Consider the following 19,831-nt stretch of genomic DNA (forward strand, 5'->3'; position numbering starts at 1 on the left):
GTAAATATTCAACTTGCGCAGCTCCCTCCACAAATTTTGAGTGCTCCCAATTAGCATTTGCTAACAGATGTTAGTATGATTAATACTAGAAATGTCTGTGTAGGCTCTTTTGTATCAAATTCGTAACTGTATGTTGACTTTTGTGAGGTTTATCTGTTAGTATATAATTTTTTGCTTTGATGGAGCATTTGATTTAGTTTTATTTTGCTCGTCAATAAACACAAGTAGTTTTAGATTTAATAGAAAGATGAATTTAATGGTCTTTATTTATCGCTATTTTAGGTGGTGGATGTAGACTTTTGTGACTAACTGTATATTGGTTTAGAAAATGAAATCATAATTAAGAATCATTTATTTGATAGGTATACAAACCATATCCTAAGAATAAGTAACATATCCCACAACTATTTACCATAATCTAATTAAATATAAAACCCTTATCCAACCTAAATTGTAAATTTGAACCATTTTCCCAACCTTTCAATCAATTTCAGGTAAAAATAAATGTCTATAACTCCCCCATTTTCCATTTTTTAAAACATTAATAGTTAAATTTAATTCTAACTGTGACTTGTAAAAATAATCTTTAACATTAAATATTGGAACATCATCCATAATAATTACAGCGGAAATATTTTTAACTGATGGTTCTTTCAGTAAAGTTTTTACCAAACCTAATAAACCAGTGTGTGGATTTTTTTCGGAATACAAAACTATTCGTTTTGAAGTGACTTCTTGATAAGATTGAAGAATTTGAATCCATGAAAAATCATCAATGGAACTTATATTAAGTAAAACTGGTTCTATATATTTGGAAGATTCTTTAATGAGCAGTAAGTAATTAAATTCGGTTTGATAAGAGGATATTATTTGTATTCTTGGATTTGAGGGTGACATTTCGTTTTCTTTTGAAATAATAAAACCAGGCGTATTTCTGGTGGCTTGTAGAGCTTTATTTAGTAACTGGGTGTCTTTCGTAATATTATTTCCAATAAAAATAAGACAATCTAAGTCTTCTTTTGAATTGATATCATGCATTGTAAGAACTTTTAAATCGTCTTTTAGCAAAGGTGTTTTATCCAAAACTGCTTTTACAACAGGAGTTAACATTTCGTTTTCTGTCACTACCTCAATCGATTTAACAGTTTGTAACTGTGAAGTGGTATTCTCTAATATTATTTCAATAATACATTTTACTGCTTCATCATGTTTTAATTTACCATGGAAAGGTACAAATTTATTTATCTCTATAACTGGTTCCATATTCTCTTTTTTAGGTATGACCACACCTTTTAGACCAATAATTTCAATTGCACCCGACGTAATTATGTCTGATTTTTTGTGATAACTGACGGGTACTATTCCTTTAAGCTCAATAGCTTCCTCTAAATGACAATTTCCGTTTATAACAATTCTATTAATTGATGTTGGAATAAATACGTTTCTTGTATTATTCGTTATTATTTGTACTTGTAAGATATTATCTAAAAACGTTAACCAATTTTCGGTCCATGAAATCATGGCAGTGTTTGTTAAATAATTATATTTCTTGATTCCTCTAAATTGTTTTCCACAAGAATATCCTTTTAATTTTAGTTCTTTGTAAACCTCGTTTTCGTCAATTTCCGTTTGAAATGTCATTACTGTTTCTTCTTTATAAATAGGACGAGAAGTTATAGAATTTTCTTGTGTTAAAGGATAACATTTTCCACTGACTAACAGAGTTCCTCCCTCAAAAATTTGAAATTCTTTACTCTCCGAATCAAACATCACCGTTAATTTCAAAATACCATTTGTTGGTATGCTCGACATTTGTAAATATTTAATATCTTCAAAAACCAAATTTGGGATGCTTGAATAGTCGTTGTTTATATCGTTATAAGTTTCCCATGCCAACATAAGGTATCCTGCTGCTGGAAAAATACTTTTTCCGTTAATTAGATATTCTGTTAAGAAATTGTATTTCTCTAGTGTAGTGTTGATTTCTTTTGTATTCCCTCGATTCATGAATTTACCAATGTTTCTACATTGAACCGTGTAGTTATTGGTATGATGCCATTTGATTGATGGAGATAACATTGGTGTACCTCTACTCACTGGATAAGAGATTGATGGATAAATCTTGTTTAAGTCGACAGGATGGCCGAGATTAAAAAGTCTAAATAAGTAAATTTATTAGAATAATTATAAAAAACGCAGGATGATTTAGATAAGTGGTCAAAGATAAGTGGTAAGGGATAGACCAAGTAACTAAAACACCAGGTTGATTTACTCACCTTCCAAGATTTCTTAATAAATTCAGTATTGGATCCTTACTTTTCGCGTTAACTAACGTGATGTTATTATGTGATTTCTGTTTCAATTCCGGACCAATAACTACATTTATAAAATTATTTTTTGAATGAATAAACTCGTTGGGATTTGAAATAGTGCCAAGCAAATAATCCTGTAGATTCGGATTTCCATTTCTTGCATTTATGAATTTCTTATGTTTCTTGGCGAAAATTTTCAATGCTTTTTCAATGTTGCCAATTAAAATGTAATGATTAACGAGCACAACATCTTCTATTGACACATAACCATTTAAATAAGCTGCTGCCAATTCACCATAACCAATTCCGATAACATCATCAAATTCAAAATTTAATTCTTTAATTAAAGATGCCAGAACAAGTTGTGCTGTTATTGGCGAGAAAAATGTGTGGTGCTGCTCACCGTTTAATGGGATTATTCTTTTTAAAACCACTTGTGAGACGTCTGAGATTTTTTTGTAAAATTTAAAGTAAATCGATATATTTTGAATTTTTTCACCAAAATGTACCCAATCCTCATTTGTATTATTAAATACAATCCTAATTTTTTTCTCAATAATTGTGCTTTTACAAATAATTCTTTCTAATTCACCGTGTTTACTGGTTATACTGTAGCCGTTGTATAATTGATTTGGAATAACCTTTCGAAAAACGTTATGAACTAAACTAATGAACTCCGCATTCATTTTTGTGGAATTATCAAGAATGGAAAATACGGTTTCTTTGGTTCTTCCTGACGCGCAAACTAATCTAGGGAGGTCATCTTCGGGAATTCCGTTATTTATTACAACCTTTTTATTCCACCGTAAAATAAGATGACCGTTCACACCGCCAAATCCAAAGTTATTAACAGCTGCTAATCCATTATCATCTGGCCAGGACGTCTTTTCTGTAACCACAATCAATCTTCTCTGTTCCAATGGTTCTATACCCCTTTTTGGTGTGTTATAGTGCATATTTGGTGGTATGTACCCAGTTTCAAATCCAATTAAAACTTTGATTACCGAACACAATCCAGATACAGCTTCAGCATGACCCATGTTAGATTTGACGGAGCCGATGTATAATGGTCGATTCCTATTTTTACAAATTATTTCATTAACAGGCTTTAATTCTTCACTATCTCCAACATTAGTCCCTATACAAACAATGTAATTAATTTATTGTGATAGATGTGAAGTAATACTCAGTTAGAATATTATATTATTTACCAGTGGCATGTGCTTCAAAATAAGATAATGTTGTTGGATCGATTTGACTTTCTTCATAAATTTCCTTTAATAACGTTTGTTGTGATTCATGCGAAGGAAAAGTAATACCTTCGTCTGTATATCCATCGCAATTTATTTTGCAATGTACCATTTCTGCGTAAACTCTTTTTGCATCTTTCAATTTTTCCAAAATAATAACTACAATTGCTTCTGATCTTACATAGCCGTTAGCAGCGTCATCAAATGATTTACATGTTCCATCAAAACATAGAACACCCATTCTTGCACACTCTAACGATACCAGCTCATCTAAACATACTTGTGCGCTACATACTATCGCCTTTTCACATACGCCGTTTCTAATCTCGGCATAGGCACTTTCAATTGTAGACATAGAGCTATTACACGCTGTATTAAGTGTATATGAAGGTCCATTCAATTTCAAAAAGTAACTTATATTTTTTGCCAACATCGATCGTTGACAACCAATTATAGACCCGTTATTTGACGAGTTATTGAAGAACGTTACATTTTCCGTTTCTGACAAACCAACTCCAATGTGAACCCCAGTTTTGGTACCTTCAAAATCGGAAGGATTATGACCAGCATCTAGTAGCGCCTCAAAAACGCATTCGAGTAATAAACGACACATTGGATCCATGTTATGTGCTGTCATTTGGTTGACACCAAAAAAACCGGCATCAAATTTTTCGATGCCAGGTATTTTACCTATTTTGTGTGGTACGTCTGCTAGTGTTTGTTTCCATCTACGATTATCATCCGTAATCATGTTCACCTTATTGAAGAGGTTTTCTTTGAATTGTCGAACATCATCGGATTCGGGAAATCTGCCTGCGATACCTAATAATTGAAAAGTTAAGAGTAGAATTAACACTTATAATTGAATTTACCTGTGATGACAATTTCTTCTCCACCTCTAGAATTCATCTTCTTAAAAAAATATATATGAGAAACTTTGAACGGATGAACAGTTGAAATAACGATCAGTATTTAATAAGAACTCGTTATAAAGACGCAGGCAAGGACACCTTATATCTAATTACACTTTCAAATACTCTATTTATTAAACGTGGGAATTGCAAAATGTAAATTTTTTTGGGAGAAAAACATTGAAATTTTAAATTTAATGAACTCTTCGACGGTTACAATGCAGATCAAGTATATTCAAACAACAAAACTAAGTTTGAAACAGAAAGGTCAGTTGGGGCAACCGTATTCATTGTCGCAATCTACATTGGTAGGAAAAATATCGAGAATTTAATATCCCAATGATCATCTGTTTCTTGGATTACCTTGGCTTTTGACTGCGTTAACTGGAAAATGCTGGTGGAGGTTGGTCAACTGGTAAATGCTGATTGTTCATCTTTAAAACTAGTAGTAAAAGAGATGCATATTCTTTCTACATCTCTTTAACATCAATGGAAAATACATAATGAGAAGGCATTGGACAAATGGAATGGAGGGATCTTAATTGCCGGCAAGAAGATTACAAACATGAGATATAATTTTAATTTTTAGATAGATGCATCAGAAGAAGAAATGCTGGATCATCTAAACCGAGTTAATCGTCCTGATATTCTGCAACTGACGGATGTTCTACATTGATTGCAAATTGTAGACCAGATCATGTATCTAGACTCATATATTGATAACACAGGTTCAAGTGAGAGCAACATCCGAAGAAGAATAGGACTGGCTAAATATGCAATGAGTTGACTATCCAAGATATATTACAAAAAGTACTAAAATGGGGCTAGTTCAATCACTGAATAGACCTGAGGTATTTTTGACACATTACACGAAGAGATTAGAATTTTTTAGAATTCTAGAATTCTTTTTCTTAATAATGAGAGAACGACTAGAAAGAATATTTTTTAAGAGTTAATAAAGATTTCTATTGACACAAATTTTATTAAAACTCCTTGGTAACTAAAAACCTTAAAAAATATTATTCATTCATGACAGTACAAAATCAAAATTTCTTGTTTCAAAGTCATCAAATCACCAAAAAATGAGTTTAAAATTATCGTAAAATACATTCAAAATTTTATCCTAATCATAAAAATGAAATAATCCAGTATTAAAACTAAAAAAAAAAAATAGAAAAAACCTTTTAAAAATTAAAAACTTCAAAATTGCGCTTTTTAAAATTAACCAGTTAAAAATATTTAGTAGAATGACGAACGTACAAGAACCCGATCAAGTTTCTACTGCAAGTAAAAAAGTAAGGCCGAAGTCGATTAAGAAAAGTTCAAAAAATGAATTTGCGGTAACTTTCACTTTTGTCAAAGGAGCGGATAAAGATAAAACAAATACTGTGGATTCTTTAATGGCGAGTGTCGGAGCTTTTGACAATCTTAGCATGAAGAATATTAATGTATTATCTGTGCTGTATGTAATTTAAAATAACTTTGGTGTTATTTATTTATCATAATTTATTAAAATTGCTTTTTAATTCCATAGTGAAACAAGTAAAGAAGCACTTTGCGTTCAATACACTGAACAATATGACCAATTGGCTGCTGGCCATACTGACGGAGCAGTAAGATTTTATAAACCTGCTACTCTTGAGCTATTACGATCCTTAATCGACGACGATATAACTGAAAATCCAGCTCCTGTAACTTGTCTGAAACACAGACCGCTTTCAAAGAATTATCCTGTAACGCACACGTTAATTACTACATGTAATTTTTGCTTTATTATTTTTTTTTAAAGAATCATTTAATTTAAATTTAGATGCAAATGGTTGCGTGAAATGTTGGAGCTACAATTTTTCCCAATGTTTATACACAATCCGCGAAAAACGACAAACTTATGGTGTCGCCTATCATCCACGATTACCAAAATTTATCACCTGCGGAAGTGATGGAAAAATTAATTTGTATGATGAAGAGAATAGGATTCAAGAACGTATATTTTCTGGAAGGTAAAATATTTACTCGATATAACGGACATCAATTAATATTATCTATTTATATTTAGCGCATGTAGATAGAATCTAACTCAGATTATTCCCCAAGTTCTCCATGTTCATAGATTAACTTAGGGAATTCCCCGAGTTGTCGGTTTAAGCCGGTTCTAGCCGGTTCTAGCCGTTTTAAGAGACGTACTGCTAAACCCGAATGTTTGTAATTCTAGGTCTAGTGTTAGTTGTAGTGACAATGCTAGGTAGTACCAGTTAGCACTAAATATTACTCTGTTGCATATTTTTATTGAACTAATACTAGAACTAGAAAGTTTCGGGTTTAGTCGTGCGTTTTCAGTATGTTTCTAGTTCTAGGTCTAGTGTTAGTTCTAGTTTTACACTAGCACTATCACTAGAACTAATACAAAACCTAGAACTAGAATCATTCGGGTTTAGCCGTCTTAAGAGACGTGTGGCTAAATCCGAATGTTTCTAGTTCTCGGACTAGTGTTAGTTCTAGTACTGCACTAGCACTATCATTGGAACTAAAACTAGATCTAGAACTAGAATCATTCGGGTTTAGCCGTCTTGAGAGACGTGCAGCTAAATCCGAATGTTTCTAGTTCTCGGACTAGTATTAGTTCTAGTACTGCACTAGCACTATCATTGGAACTAACACTAGATCTAGAACTAGAATCATTCAGGTTTAGCCGTCTTGAGAGACGTGCGGCTAAATCCGAATATTACTAGTTCACGGTCTAGTGTTAGTTCTAATTTTGTACTAGAACTAACACAAGACCTAGAACTAGAATCATTCGGGTTTAGCCGTCTTGAGAGACGTGCGGCTAAACTCGAATGTTTCTAGTTCTAGGTCTAATGTTAGTTCTAGTGACAGTGGTAGGTAGCACTAGTTGGCATAAGATGGACTAGAACTAGAAGGCTAGCGTCTGAAGACGCACGGCTGAACCCAAACTTTTCTAGTATAAATATAAAGCCACGTAGATTGAACTGATAGCTGTCCAAATTTGTGTACATTAAAATTATTTATAAAACGGTCTTTTAGCTATAACTCCTTTCCCCGTATTAATCTCTCAACAATCTCTCAGAGATGATCTCTAAACATTTTTTGACTAAATTACTAAAACAGTTTTTTTTTATTAAAATTAGTGAATCTGCAAGTCTTCTTGATGGTCATACTTCAAGAGTTTTTGCTGCTTGTTTTAATCCCCGATCAAATCACGAGCTTATAACGGGTGGTTGGGATGACGTGGTTTACTTTTGGGATGCGAGACAACCTTTTGCAGTACGCCACATTTCCGGGATACATATGTGTGGGGAAGGTTTAGATATTAGCCCGAAAGGAACTGAAATATTAACGTGTTCATGGCAGGAAAATGATCAAATACAAGTTTGGGACTATGGTTCTGGTAATTTAATTCAAACAGTTCGGCCGGACAACGTGACTAGTAAAGTAAAATAATTTCTTTAAATTAATATAGTTTAGTCAACGTAATGAAATTCTTGTATGTATTTAGTTATATTGCGGAAGATATCTTAATAAGGATTTCTTTGTGTGTGGAGGAACGGATAATAATTTATTCAGACTAATAGATGTAAGAAATTACGTTGTAAGTACTTAGTTGTGTTAACAAATTTTTTTTTAACTAAACAATCCCTTTAGGCACTTGCTTATATAGATAAATTACCAGGAGCTGTATACTCCGTGGCACTTGGTCCAATGAAAAAATCTAAACAACCAGTAGCAGAGGTTCCAAAGAAAAAAGGTTTAGCCGGTGTGGATGAGTCCAGTCCCAACTCAGATTTTAATCAAGCACCAATACCAAGAATGGCTGTATCGGCCGGGAAAAGAATATACCAAATAGAATATACATAAATAGTTGTATCTCTTTATTTCATTTTTTTTTTTTCGTCAGAGGTCTATAAGTAAAACAATAACTCTTTTTCTGATTCGACGTACAATTGCAACGTATATTACACATTATGGTACAAAAAAAATTTATTTCATTTTTTAATGTCTATCACACAGATGCACACGAAAGCAAGAACATCTCGAAACGAACTTAATCCTACAAAAAAAAATTAAATGAAGATAATAAAAATTCTATAGTACAAAGACCTTATACATTACAAAACGGAACAACTTCACAAAATAATCGCGACACCGATTATTCTTAAAGTAGGTCTGTAGTCATGAATCTTTTTTGTTTTTCCTTTTTTTCAGCGTACTGCGAGGAGTTGTACTCGACGTTAAAAAATATATTGTTTAGAATATTGTATTTACAACTTAGAGAGTGTGAGCACACAACATGCTGCAAGTATTTCGTTTAAATTTCCTTCCTAGCGCACACATACAAGACTAGATTTCTTAAACAGCCATGTCTAAATTGAGTTTCTAATCAATACACGTCATTGTTGTCTAAATAATATGCTCATTTCGAACACCAATCTTTACGTGAACATTTTTAATATGAATGAATAAAAAAAAATATGGTGATGGTTCTTATCTTTTTGATATGTAGCGAAAATAAAACAAAACATCATTCTTTTAGTAGTAATTGTAGTAACAGTAAATAGCTCGACGATTCGTATGGTCCACATTTATTTAATTATGAAATTATACAGGTAATTTGGCAGTTGTATCGATACTCTATTTTGTAATTCTTTGAAAGATTTTCTTTCTTAAAATTGAGCTCGAATTGCATTTCTAAAATTGATCTTTTTATTGATAGCTATGTCATCACAATGTCATTTATATCAATCGGATGTTGAGTCAGTCTGAATTACAATTTTGTTGTAGAAATTTAATGACGTTAAAAAAAATCAAAGACATCTTTTAAAATGCTTTAATTTTAAACTACTTTGCAACTTTTCACTTTATAGTTTTGAATCTATATAAATTGAAATGGGTGGAGCTTTTTTCAAGTTTATTGATAATCTTGTAATTAGTTGGTTAGATGGATTATTTTTTTCATACTTATTTTAAAATGCAAAGGTGATCTTGAGTAATAATTAAAAAGTATGTACTCTGTATATTAAGCCATTAGAACTAATTTCAAAAAAGTGCGGAATTTAAAGGCCTTTATAGAATTTTGTAAAATTTGGGCAACTGCTCGAAGTATGAGCAAATATCTTTTTCAGATCATTTATTTTTGTGCTTGGTGACAAAAATATACAATTTGTGTATATAGTTCAAAATTTGAACAATTGTTTACCCCCACCTAAAAAATTAAATTACATAGAGTAGTTAAGAGATAATGATCTGAGGCATGATTGCAAGAAACTGGCAAGCATTAGCAGTTATGTAGATGTTTAGGGCAAAAACTATTGTCAGGAATTTATAACATTGGTACACATACTGAACCCAATTTTGACAGCTAGCCAGACAATAGGAATATAAAAAACAAACTTTTGCACAAGTTGTTTTCGAGTATATTAGCTGTTTCAAGATCACGAGATCACTCATAATTCGTAGCTCTGGAATTCTAACGATTTACAGAGTAGGTCAAAGTTTTGAATAACTCCGATTTCAACAAATATCCATTATCATTATGTTGTCAATAATTCTGAACCTCAGTCTAGCATTTCTGACTTTTATTAATCGGTAATGATCTTAGATTAAATTGATTCATAGTAAATCTAGCGCCTCGCCCGCAAGCGACCTCGGCGGGTTGAGGCGAAATCGTTGCTTATATATCTTGGCAAAGGTAGACTATCTTACAAAAAGACGTTTAACCTCAAACCGCCGAGGTCACTTGAGGGCGAAGCGCTAGAAGCGTCTAAACATGACGATTACGTGTGGATATATCAATTCAGCGCAGTGTTTCAGTTGCAGAACAAATTGATTATGAGTTGCTTTGAGTACATCAGCAACAAGGTTATCAATAAAACATGCAAAGTTGTGTCAATTAATATTTTTTATCAGTATGATTGTTTCGTGTGTCCGAACTTTTGAATAAATTAATTAAGTTTCAATCTAATATTAACCAAGTCTTGGTTAAGGTAATGAAGTAATTTAGAACTCTAGCACAAATATGGTCAGAAAAATGTTAGAAGAACATAATCTAGTTCAAGTTATGTTACAAGCTCAAAATTTTTGTAAAGTTAGATTATGAGATTTTAGCTTTAATGAAGAAAAATAATATCAATAAGTTTCAGCAACATCACTTTAACTGAATAGGATCATAATTGCCTAATTGGCTTTTACAAGTTAACTTATCCCAAATAATTTACAAAATAATTAAATATAGTAGAAAAAGGCAATTAATTGTTACTTATGCTGTAAAGAATTTCTTCAAAATTAGAATTAATTATATTGTGCCAGTCTTGCTCTACATTTGACACAGTAGTTTGTGCGACAATTACAATTAATAATGTGATTATTGTGCAGTTGCAAATCGACGTACGTTTTATATTTAAAATGACAAACTTTATTTTTGTGATAAAAAATCGAAACATTGCAGAGTACAGATCACAAAGAGGAAATTAAAAAAATTATATTGGCTTAAATTCTTACTCAATCAGTTGTGTGAGAATCAAGAAGTGAACAAATAGTTGAGTACAGTTATTTTATAGAAAATCAACTAGTTAAATAAATTATATCTTTCAAAATCATTAATCTGCAAAAAAGTTACTCAAAATATTTTATGAAACAAAATTCGTGTCACATTACAAAATTGGTCAGGTGCAAAATAAAAAGTTGCAAAGTAATTTCAAAATGATCAGCAGAAAATCATCTCAATTAATAATACTAATCTCAATGAATTGGTCTAATCACCATAACACGCTGCTAAACTTTTCGAATTAGATATTCATGGAAATCAACATTATATGAATATTAAAGCTTTAAAAAAACACACTGATGTATTATGATGATTCATTGAACATAGTATAAATAATAATTTAATAGAAAATTTATTCCAAAGAAAAAAAAATAAATCAACGACATACGAAATAATTAAAGAATATATTTACAAGCTTAAAACGAAAAGTCGAGAGGAAGCACAAAACAATGATATTTATATTTTCAAACATTTTTTTTTGTTGATTTTGATCGTAATTAATTTTAATAAAACAGTTTGATAATGGATCCACACAAAATTTCTACTACGAAAATAATTCGATACCTTCATGTTTTAATTTTATATTATTTATTGTTGTTTGTAGTGATTGGTTCACAGCCGTATGCCGATTTGAGCGTTTTACATAGTATTGAAAACGGGGCTGTTGTGTCTCGGCCTTATTTTTAATCGCGCCAACGGATGACTTTTTCCAAATTGTTGTTGTTTCTTGACGGCAGCCGTCGATATCACCGTTGATATCACCATGTTCGACGGGGAAATTGGCGGTCGTTTATATTCGTCGGTGTTTTCTACAATTGAAGAAGTCTTATAATTTGGTATAACGGAATTTTTTTCAACGGAAACCTCATAACACGAATGTCGTAAATTTTTTGTGAATGGTTTCGGTGATGTTTTCGTACGTAAGTTAACCGTTTCTTGATTTTCTTTAGCATTCTCAAATTTACCAATTAATTTTTTTAAATTTAAATCTTCACCCGTATCAGATCCACTATTATTTAAATCTTTACGATCTTTTTCTAAAATTGGTGAAGACGGTAAACTACCTCCACCTTTCGGTGGATCAATATTGTTTTTTGCTTCAAATTCCTTTTTACGATTTCTTACGATACCTAAAATGTTCGATGTTTGTTCATCGTTTTTTTTCTTTTCTTGAATACTAAAAGGGTTTTTATGTAAATTTTCTAAGTACGTTTTGTGCTGTTTTACGGACGAACATTGTGATGTGCTAATAATGTTAGGACTAGACACGTCATTTTGTAATAAATTCGAAACGTTAGATGCCGATCGTGAAAGAGAGCAATCTTGTGTCACCAACTCCATCGTTGAAGTTTCGGGAGCGCTAACTGATAATTGTGATGATGCGTGTGAAGATTTTTTTTTGTGCTGAACAATATTAATTTTCGCGGATATGGCACTCGATTGAAACCGTTCAATTTCATCATTTTTTGTTTTATTATTAATTAAAGTCGCGTTCAAAGCTTCCACTATATTATCACTATTGTTACTTGCATTATTCTCACTATTATCGTTTTGAATTTTTCCATCTTCCAATTTTTGTTTTGTTCTTCGCACGGTTCCAGGACACCAAGGAAATTCATCTTTGCTATATTGAAATAAACCGCTTGAAGATGAATCGAGTATATCGGCGGAATTCGGTACAGTTCTTATATCGTAGGATCCCCAAGAACTATTTCTTGATGGTAATGTTCGCGTATCGCCGGATCCCCATGAACTATGTCTTGATGGTGTGTCTCTTTTTTCGCCTTGATATCCAAGAACAACTGCACTATCGTATGAACTCCACGAATTTTGTCTTGATGGGCTATCTTTAATATCGTCTGATTCGTGATGTATAGGTATTGTTGGAGCGGCTGAATGTCTTTGATGTTTTCTTTCTTCTCTATCAAAAACTTTATCTAATTGATTTGAGAAAGGATCACCATCTTTTTTTGTTTTTGTGCGCAATTGTACATCAGGAACTATATTATTAGAAGTGCAAGCATTATCATTTGGGTTAGGTACGATTAGTGAAGAATTATTTGAAAGAGTTTGTTTTTCATCACTTTTAACACAATTATATTGTACATCACAGGTATTTTCAGTTGAAGCGCTCGTTTTGTCTTCTTTCTCTCCTGGATCCCATTGTTCTTTTTTAACTAAAACCGCTCTTAATACAGACGGTGCACTTTTTAATTGCATTTCTTCTGAGATCACTTCTTTTTTATCATCTTTTGCATCATCATCTTTTTTATCGCCCTTTTTATCATCATCTTTTTTGCCATCGTCTTTTACTTCATTAAACTGTGGCAAAAGATTTAATACAAGCTTTTTCTTTTCACTTTCTTTTTTCTTTTTCTTTTCTTTTTGAGATTCCAACTCGCTGATTCTTTCTTTAACCGATTGAGGTTGTTCAATTTCCTTCGAACCAGGCAAATGCATTATTTGATTTGGAGAGACACTATAAGATTCCCCGTTATCACACGGTAACAACACGTTTCTTGCTAATAAACTTTTAGCTAACGTTTTTCTTAAACTTGTTTGTTCCTTTTTTTGATGAGATTCGTTTTGTTCTAATTTTTGAGTTAAATTTTCTAACGATCGCGAAACTTGCGGCAACTTAGTTTCTTGTAATAAATTACTTTCAGTCGTTATATCTGGCGACCAACTTTTAGGTCTACTACCCGTTTGTCTTAATTCATGTCCTGATTTATGATTTTGTAGTTTCATTAAATTTTGAGATTGTACGATTGGAGTTGGTTCACTACCAACTAAAACTTTTTCGCTACTTCTCGTAGAATCCGGCGATTTTAAATTCGTTTCCGATTTAGATCTTTGTAGCTTCTCTTTGTTCTTCATGGCTATTAACATTCCTTGGTACGTTTCCAGTTGTTTCATAAAACTAGTATTGGGTTTGATACAATTTCTTTTATCTTTCACGTGTCTCATTGCCTTCTCAAAATCCCAATTATAAGCTTTCATTGCGTACGCTATAACTACAGAAGCCGAACGGCTTATCCCCATCTTGCAGTGTACAAGAACTTTGGACCCTTGCTGACGTGCTTTTGAAATATACTTAAAGGTGTCTTCCCAATGTTTTAGTAAATCCGTGTTTTCATCGTCGTAAACTCGAATGTTTAAATAATCAAAATTTCCTGGGAAGAAATTGTCGATTTCTCTCGTTACATTCAAAATATGTCGAACTCTAAATAAGTTAAAAAAACGATATTACTTTTAATAATAAAATAAAAAGTATTTAGTTTTCATACCCATTTCTTTGTAATTCTTCGTAATTAGAAGCATTCCATTCAGAACCGAGATAAACATGATCAAAAATCTCAGTGGGAGCATCCATTTGGCCGAGAATAACAAGCATTTCTTGGTCGATGAAAGGTTTATACTCGGCAAGATCCATATCGAGATCTTCTTCGAGTCTACCTCTAATATATTTGCTGGTTACTTCGTCCAGATCGACGGACATCATAATTTCTTTCAGAGTGGACCGGATGACGCATTCCGTTTCATCCCGTTCGGTTGGTTTTGTGCGAACCGAATCGGGGGAAGGTGGCCTCCTGGACTCCAGGTTGTCCATTGCGTGCCATTCGTTGAGACAAGATCTATCCGATTCAATCCTTTCCTCATAGTAACTCACCCACGAGTGGGTCACTCCGCCCTGATAATAATTTTCTTGCCGTGCCTTCGAACTTACTTTGTGCAATGTTTGAAGGGCAGACCTAAAAAAATTTAAAAAAATCATTATTATATTGTTATAATTTGTGAAATTAAATTTAATAATCATTCAAAGTATCGAGTATCAGATCGATATTGAATTTAGAGATTTCGTCATATATCTCAAAAACCAAGGTTAACATAATTAAAAGTTTAAAAACATTATTGAAAACATTCTAGCTTTAAAATACTTTATAGTTCTCTACTTATTTAATATGCTAATGATGTTAGTAGAAATTAAATAGATAAACATAACTTGACAGGTTCAATAATTAATGACTATTATTAATTCAATTCTGGTACATCAGACACTGATTATGCTGTTAGTGAACATAGAGTAACGTCATAACAACATTCACAAACACATATCATCAGCAATGAAAAATCCATTTTGGGGTACTTCAAGTCAATCCTTGTGTAGCTTGCCACAGCAAATCCAGTTTCGAGATAGAAGCTGCCTATCAGCTAATGGTTAGCTAACAATTGCGAGCGGGCATTAAGGGCATGAACCATCTTTATCAGTATCTCTAGTTGGTCCATTACCACATGATTTGGCAACCGGTGTGCAACAAATTCATTTCAACACCTCTAGATTCTACACTATCCTGAAGAAATCCAACCCAACCCAACAATTTCTAAACAATAAATACCTACCCATAACAAAACTATGTATTTATGTAAAAAAAAGGTTTTTTTGACAAAAAGCATGTAAACTGTTGGTTCATGGTTGTCGTAATCCAGTCAATAATCCATTTGAAATCCAATTTTAAGCGAGTTATGAGAAAACTTAATGAATCTTGGGGTCCTATCATAGAAAGAATACTTGTCAGAACATGGGACTATGAGACGAACAAGCAAACGAACTGTCGTTGAAAGAACCACATAAAATACAAGACTTCCAAGATTTATTAAGTTTTGTCAGAACTGGCTTCCAAACACTAGAAGCAATCGCTGAATCAAAAAAGCGATCCAATGCAAGCAATCCAATGCAAGCAAAAGATGCTTACAATAAGAATAAGTGCAGATATTGTAAAGAAAACCACATAATACACTTCTGCATGAAATTAAAAAAAACTTACAGTTCCAGAAAGGACAAAGTACATCAAAACTTAAAAAATTGTGCAAGAATTGCTTATCTCACGACAAAAGCAACATGTGCAACTCAACGTTAAGCTGTCACATCTGCGAAAAACCACATCATACGTTGCTTCAAAATCTACAAAAAATGTAATCCTAGTTTCTACCAAAAAAGAAGGAAAGAATAGGATTGCTTCAAGCGGACTAGAAAGTGAAGTTCTTCTAGCAACAGCCCTGGTGAAAGTCAAGACAGTTTCCGGCAGTTCCGAAAAACTCCGAATACTTATCGATCCAGGATTCCAAGCCTCCTTCATCACGGAAGAAGCAGCGAACTTACTCGCTCATCTAAGGCAATAAATACATGCTAAAATATCTGGGCTGGAAGACGGCTCACCAAAGATATCAAAATGGAAAGTGGACCTAAACGTTCAACCTCATTTTCCGAGTAACTTTACCCTCAATACCACTTTCCTTATTCTATCTAAATTAACACAATCATTGCCAAACAAAAATCTACCAATTTCCTCAAACGAACACTGGCACAACAAAATCCTAGCTGATCAAATATCTAGCCTGTCCGGAGTTTGAACAATAATGATCAAACAATTCCATCCTTCAAAAGTTTTGGAAAGAGCACTATAATATGCCTATCAAAACGATATCTAGCCCATATAATATGTCAAAAGGAAAATTTCGTAGTGAAAGCGTCGAAAACTCAGAATATATCCAAGAATATGTCTTTAGGTTTGGATATGGATAAAGCAAGATTTCGAGGAACTCACAACTATAGGGCTCCGCTTAGCGATAGATGTAATGAACTTTATAAAAACTGAGGTTCCACTGAAAAAAGTGTTTAAAAATAGAAATAAGCAACCATCTCGGTCTAGTAGATCAAATCAAATAGAATAATTTTATTACAGAAGGATATATTTTACAGTGAGATCATCTTTCTGAAACATTTCCGTATTAATATGAATGCCACAATAATTTTAGAAAGTAATACAACATTACGTTGTTCCTAATTGATCAACCACTTATTGGTAATAAAGATGATTGGTTTTGTTTGAGGTGTGAAAGTGGTAATGATTGGAATTTACAATTAAAACGTGTGAAGGAAATGTATTTTTATAATCGCAATCGGTAGCGTGTTCTGTTATGAGGCGAATACAAATCGTGCTTTAACATTGTTTACTTCCGAAAGTGCTTGAGAGCGCCAACTTTAAATTGATTCTTAATAAATAAAAAGTGTTTAACATTTTTCGTGCTATCTTTTTAACCTTGATCAACTTATAAACTTGGCAATAAAACTCATAAGATTGTAAATTAATGACGCGAACCATGATCTTGGAAAATAATATATTTTTAACGGTGCTTTGTTTTTTCCCGCAGCTATATACAACGGTCGACTAATAATAATTACCACACACACCTTTTAGAAAATGCACGAGAGTCGGCTTTTTCACTCGGACGCCTTGAACCACCTTTCAATTACGTACTTTCAACAGTAATTAATCATTCATCGATCGTTGGATAATAAGAAGGGGTCCGAACACTTCATCCAAGAAGTATGCTTGCGCGTCTACGTTAACTTAACAAGCAAGTGAATAAAAAAGTACATACTAGCCTATTGCAAGTACGTCGTCGTTTGCGCTTGATTGATTACACAATTACCTACGGTAATTTCCATCCACTCGGTCTACATTATTATTCAAATGAGCTGCCGCATCTAAAATCCCAAGCTTCCGCATTGGCAACTCGATGCAGAAATAATTTCATCTCCTAAGGCAACAGTCGTCATACATTAGAAACCATTTTGCTATGTTAATTTGACGCTATATCTAGAAATTTTCCTCGAGGGCACCTAAAATCTAACAAAAAACGAATCCATCCGAAGATGATTTACCAAGTATACGCGTACATAGAACTCTTAACGTAAATATTGCTCGAGGGTATTTACTTAACCTGGAGTTTGAAACGGTTTCGAGGTATGCGAAGACCTTGTAAAGCGTCCGATGGTCTGGATCCATAAGGAGGTAAACAAATATTTGCTCCCAGGAACGAGATTGCGGCGGATATCGTTTAAGGAAACCCAACTGTGCCAGAGATAAGTTTGGAATTGCTGCGGTGTAACCGCGCTTCCTGTTTCAACGGGACCCGCACTTTAAGTTATCAGCAAATAACTCAGACTTCTTTTCCTGTTTTATCCATATTTTAAAAGTATTTTATTTCTTTTAAGGATGAAAAACTTTGTATGATATTATGGTACTAAGTAATAAACTTCCTGATGTTTTAACCCATTAAGTTCATCAACCTTCGTTTAATAAGCCAATGATTATTCATTTATTCCGAAGGAACACGCTAAAATAAGTGTGTTATTTAAATGTAAGTAAATTGGTGTGTGAATTGCATGATGTCATACGGTGGTAAGTTCTATATTAACATTTTAGTATCAAAACATAAATATTAAAACGGAATATTATAATTGAAATAAACGTTACGTAAGATATAACACTTTCTAATATCAGGCAATAAATTCCCGTCAGCTCTGTGACTTTTGATAATTGGTAAACTTATAAGAACTTAGCTACAAGAACTATTTGTTTAACCTTCGCCGACACCAGTTATACATATTCATTTGATACGGTAAAATAATCAACATAACGGATTGCGCAATTGGCACCAGGGTCAAATCTTTTACAAAAATTGCTTTCAACCGACAAGATGTTAACGATCACGTGTGCTTGGGGACGGTTAAAAAATACGGCGTTACACAAAGAAACCATGTTTAGAGTAATTCTAAGAAAAATGAGCAAAGATTTTAGGAGAAGAGGTACTAGGAAATCTAGGAATACCTCACCAACAAAATGAGTAATAAAATTCCATTCTAAAAGTCTAAATAAATGTCTAATACAAAATTGATTTCAAGATACCAACAACTATACCAAAAGCGACCAAGCTCCATTTGTGTTATCAAAAATTATGCTCATTATTCGCACCGAGTTTATAATCAACTTAGAACAAGCAAATTCAGATCAACAGAGCGAACTTAAACTATTACACTTCAACTTTGAGGACTTTGAGTAACGTAAAGTGAGATAAGTTCATCGCTGGTATCTTTGAACAGTTCTTCACAAAATCGAAACAGATGATAATGAGCTACATGTACCTTTTCACAAATTTCTTCTCCCTGGTCACATATAGCTGGATGATGATATGAAGTATAGTGATTAAAAATTATTCTGCTTTCAAAATAACACCGTGGAATTGATCATAACTGGTTAGGTTCCAACAAGTTATAAAATGGACAATTTTTTTATGGCAGAAGTGGTGTTCTGGAAAGCAGGAAACTGTAAGATTAATAATGAATCGCTTCATAACCACAAAAAAAGTATTGGCTTTTAGAAACTATCTCCGTTCGTTTCACCAGATTGTTTCCTGACAGGAATAAATGGTACATTATTCCAGAAACGATTAATAAGTTACACAAAATATAGTGGAACGGTGCCTTTATATTACGCGGAAAATATGTCCGAGATATTTAATTGAGATATTTAACAAATAGGAAAGTTACATTCGCACATAAGAGACTCTTTTGAAACTTGGCAAGGAGACATTAATGAGCTTATTCTGCTAAATTTTAATAAGGCGTTCAATACTGTCAATTATAACGTGCTTATTAAAATTTTCCATGTCGTTGGTCTTGCGATCGTACTTTAACAATAATGCATCTCTCATTAGATTCAATCAACTGGATTTCAAGTGATTCCAGGCCTTGTGGTGGCACAACTAATAATAAAAAAAATATTTTAGCATAAAATTAATGATGACTCAATTATGAGAACAATGCATATTTCTAATACAATATTAGTAGCAAATATTTCTAAATTTATCCATAATAAACAAAAATAACATGTGTAAGTATGTAATTATTGATATTTCCACGTGTACTTGATCTTTTATCAAGATTATAACCAG

General features: G+C 32.8%; 3 protein-coding genes across 8 annotated transcripts in view; 1 reads left to right on the forward strand and 2 right to left on the reverse strand.

Annotated features, from left to right (window-relative positions):
- Nucleotides 1-337: 337 nt before the first annotated feature.
- Nucleotides 338-5,307, reverse strand: LOC111427138 (fatty acid synthase-like). The gene is made up of 4 exons (XM_071194135.1): nucleotides 4,435-5,307; nucleotides 3,524-4,384; nucleotides 2,277-3,450; nucleotides 338-2,158 (listed from the first exon to the last, which is right to left on the reverse strand). Exons 1-4 carry the CDS (start codon nucleotides 4,469-4,471, stop codon nucleotides 481-483), a joined length of 3,750 nt encoding a protein of 1,249 aa, XP_071050236.1. The 5' UTR covers nucleotides 4,472-5,307; the 3' UTR covers nucleotides 338-480.
- Nucleotides 5,308-5,504: 197 nt separating this feature from the next.
- Nucleotides 5,505-8,363, forward strand: LOC111427473 (striatin homolog). Of its 2 annotated transcripts, XM_071194137.1 has the most exons (7): nucleotides 5,506-5,768; nucleotides 5,836-5,935; nucleotides 6,008-6,231; nucleotides 6,284-6,473; nucleotides 7,620-7,923; nucleotides 7,988-8,080; nucleotides 8,134-8,363. In XM_071194137.1, the coding sequence occupies exons 2-7, from the start codon at nucleotides 5,874-5,876 to the stop codon at nucleotides 8,344-8,346; spliced, it is 1,086 nt and encodes a 361-aa protein (XP_071050238.1). In that variant the 5' UTR covers nucleotides 5,506-5,768; nucleotides 5,836-5,873; the 3' UTR covers nucleotides 8,347-8,363. The 2 variants fall into 2 exon arrangements, with proteins under 2 accessions (XP_022918405.1, XP_071050238.1); XM_023062637.2 differs by having other exon boundaries at nucleotides 5,505-5,935.
- The window catches only part of LOC111427471 (Protein phosphatase Slingshot), a 139,453-nt gene continuing 127,961 nt past the window's right edge, over nucleotides 8,340-19,831 (reverse strand). For all 5 annotated transcript variants that reach the window (XM_071194136.1, XM_023062634.2, XM_023062633.2 and 2 more), the window contains 2 exons: nucleotides 14,320-14,784; nucleotides 8,340-14,255 (listed from right to left, as the gene is read on the reverse strand). In XM_071194136.1, coding sequence (XP_071050237.1) covers nucleotides 11,672-14,255; nucleotides 14,320-14,784 — 3,049 coding nt within the window. In that variant the 3' untranslated portion in view covers nucleotides 8,340-11,671. The remainder of the gene's footprint in view (nucleotides 14,256-14,319; nucleotides 14,785-19,831) is intronic.

The sequence above is a fragment of the Onthophagus taurus genome, chromosome 2 (genome assembly GCF_036711975.1).
Source record: "Onthophagus taurus isolate NC chromosome 2, IU_Otau_3.0, whole genome shotgun sequence".
In the NCBI taxonomy this organism is placed as follows: domain Eukaryota; kingdom Metazoa; phylum Arthropoda; class Insecta; order Coleoptera; family Scarabaeidae; genus Onthophagus; species Onthophagus taurus.

Excerpts from the sequence above, each read along its gene's own strand:
- LOC111427138 (XM_071194135.1), bottom strand. The coding sequence starts at position 4,471 with ATGAATTCTAGAGGTGGAGAAGAAATTGTCATCACAG. Across the intron at positions 4,385-4,434 it reads AGAAGAAATTGTCATCACAG|GTATCGCAGGCAGATTTCCC; the intron begins GTAAATTCAATT and ends TTCAATTATTAG. Across the intron at positions 3,451-3,523 it reads TTTTGAAGCACATGCCACTG|GGACTAATGTTGGAGATAGT; the intron begins GTAAATAATATA and ends TTGTTTGTATAG.
- LOC111427473 (XM_023062637.2), top strand. The coding sequence starts at position 5,721 with ATGACGAACGTACAAGAACCCGATCAAGTTTCTACTGCAAGTAAAAAA. Across the intron at positions 6,232-6,283 it reads GCACACGTTAATTACTACAT|ATGCAAATGGTTGCGTGAAA; the intron begins GTAATTTTTGCT and ends ATTTAAATTTAG. Across the intron at positions 6,474-7,619 it reads GAACGTATATTTTCTGGAAG|TGAATCTGCAAGTCTTCTTG; the intron begins GTAAAATATTTA and ends TATTAAAATTAG.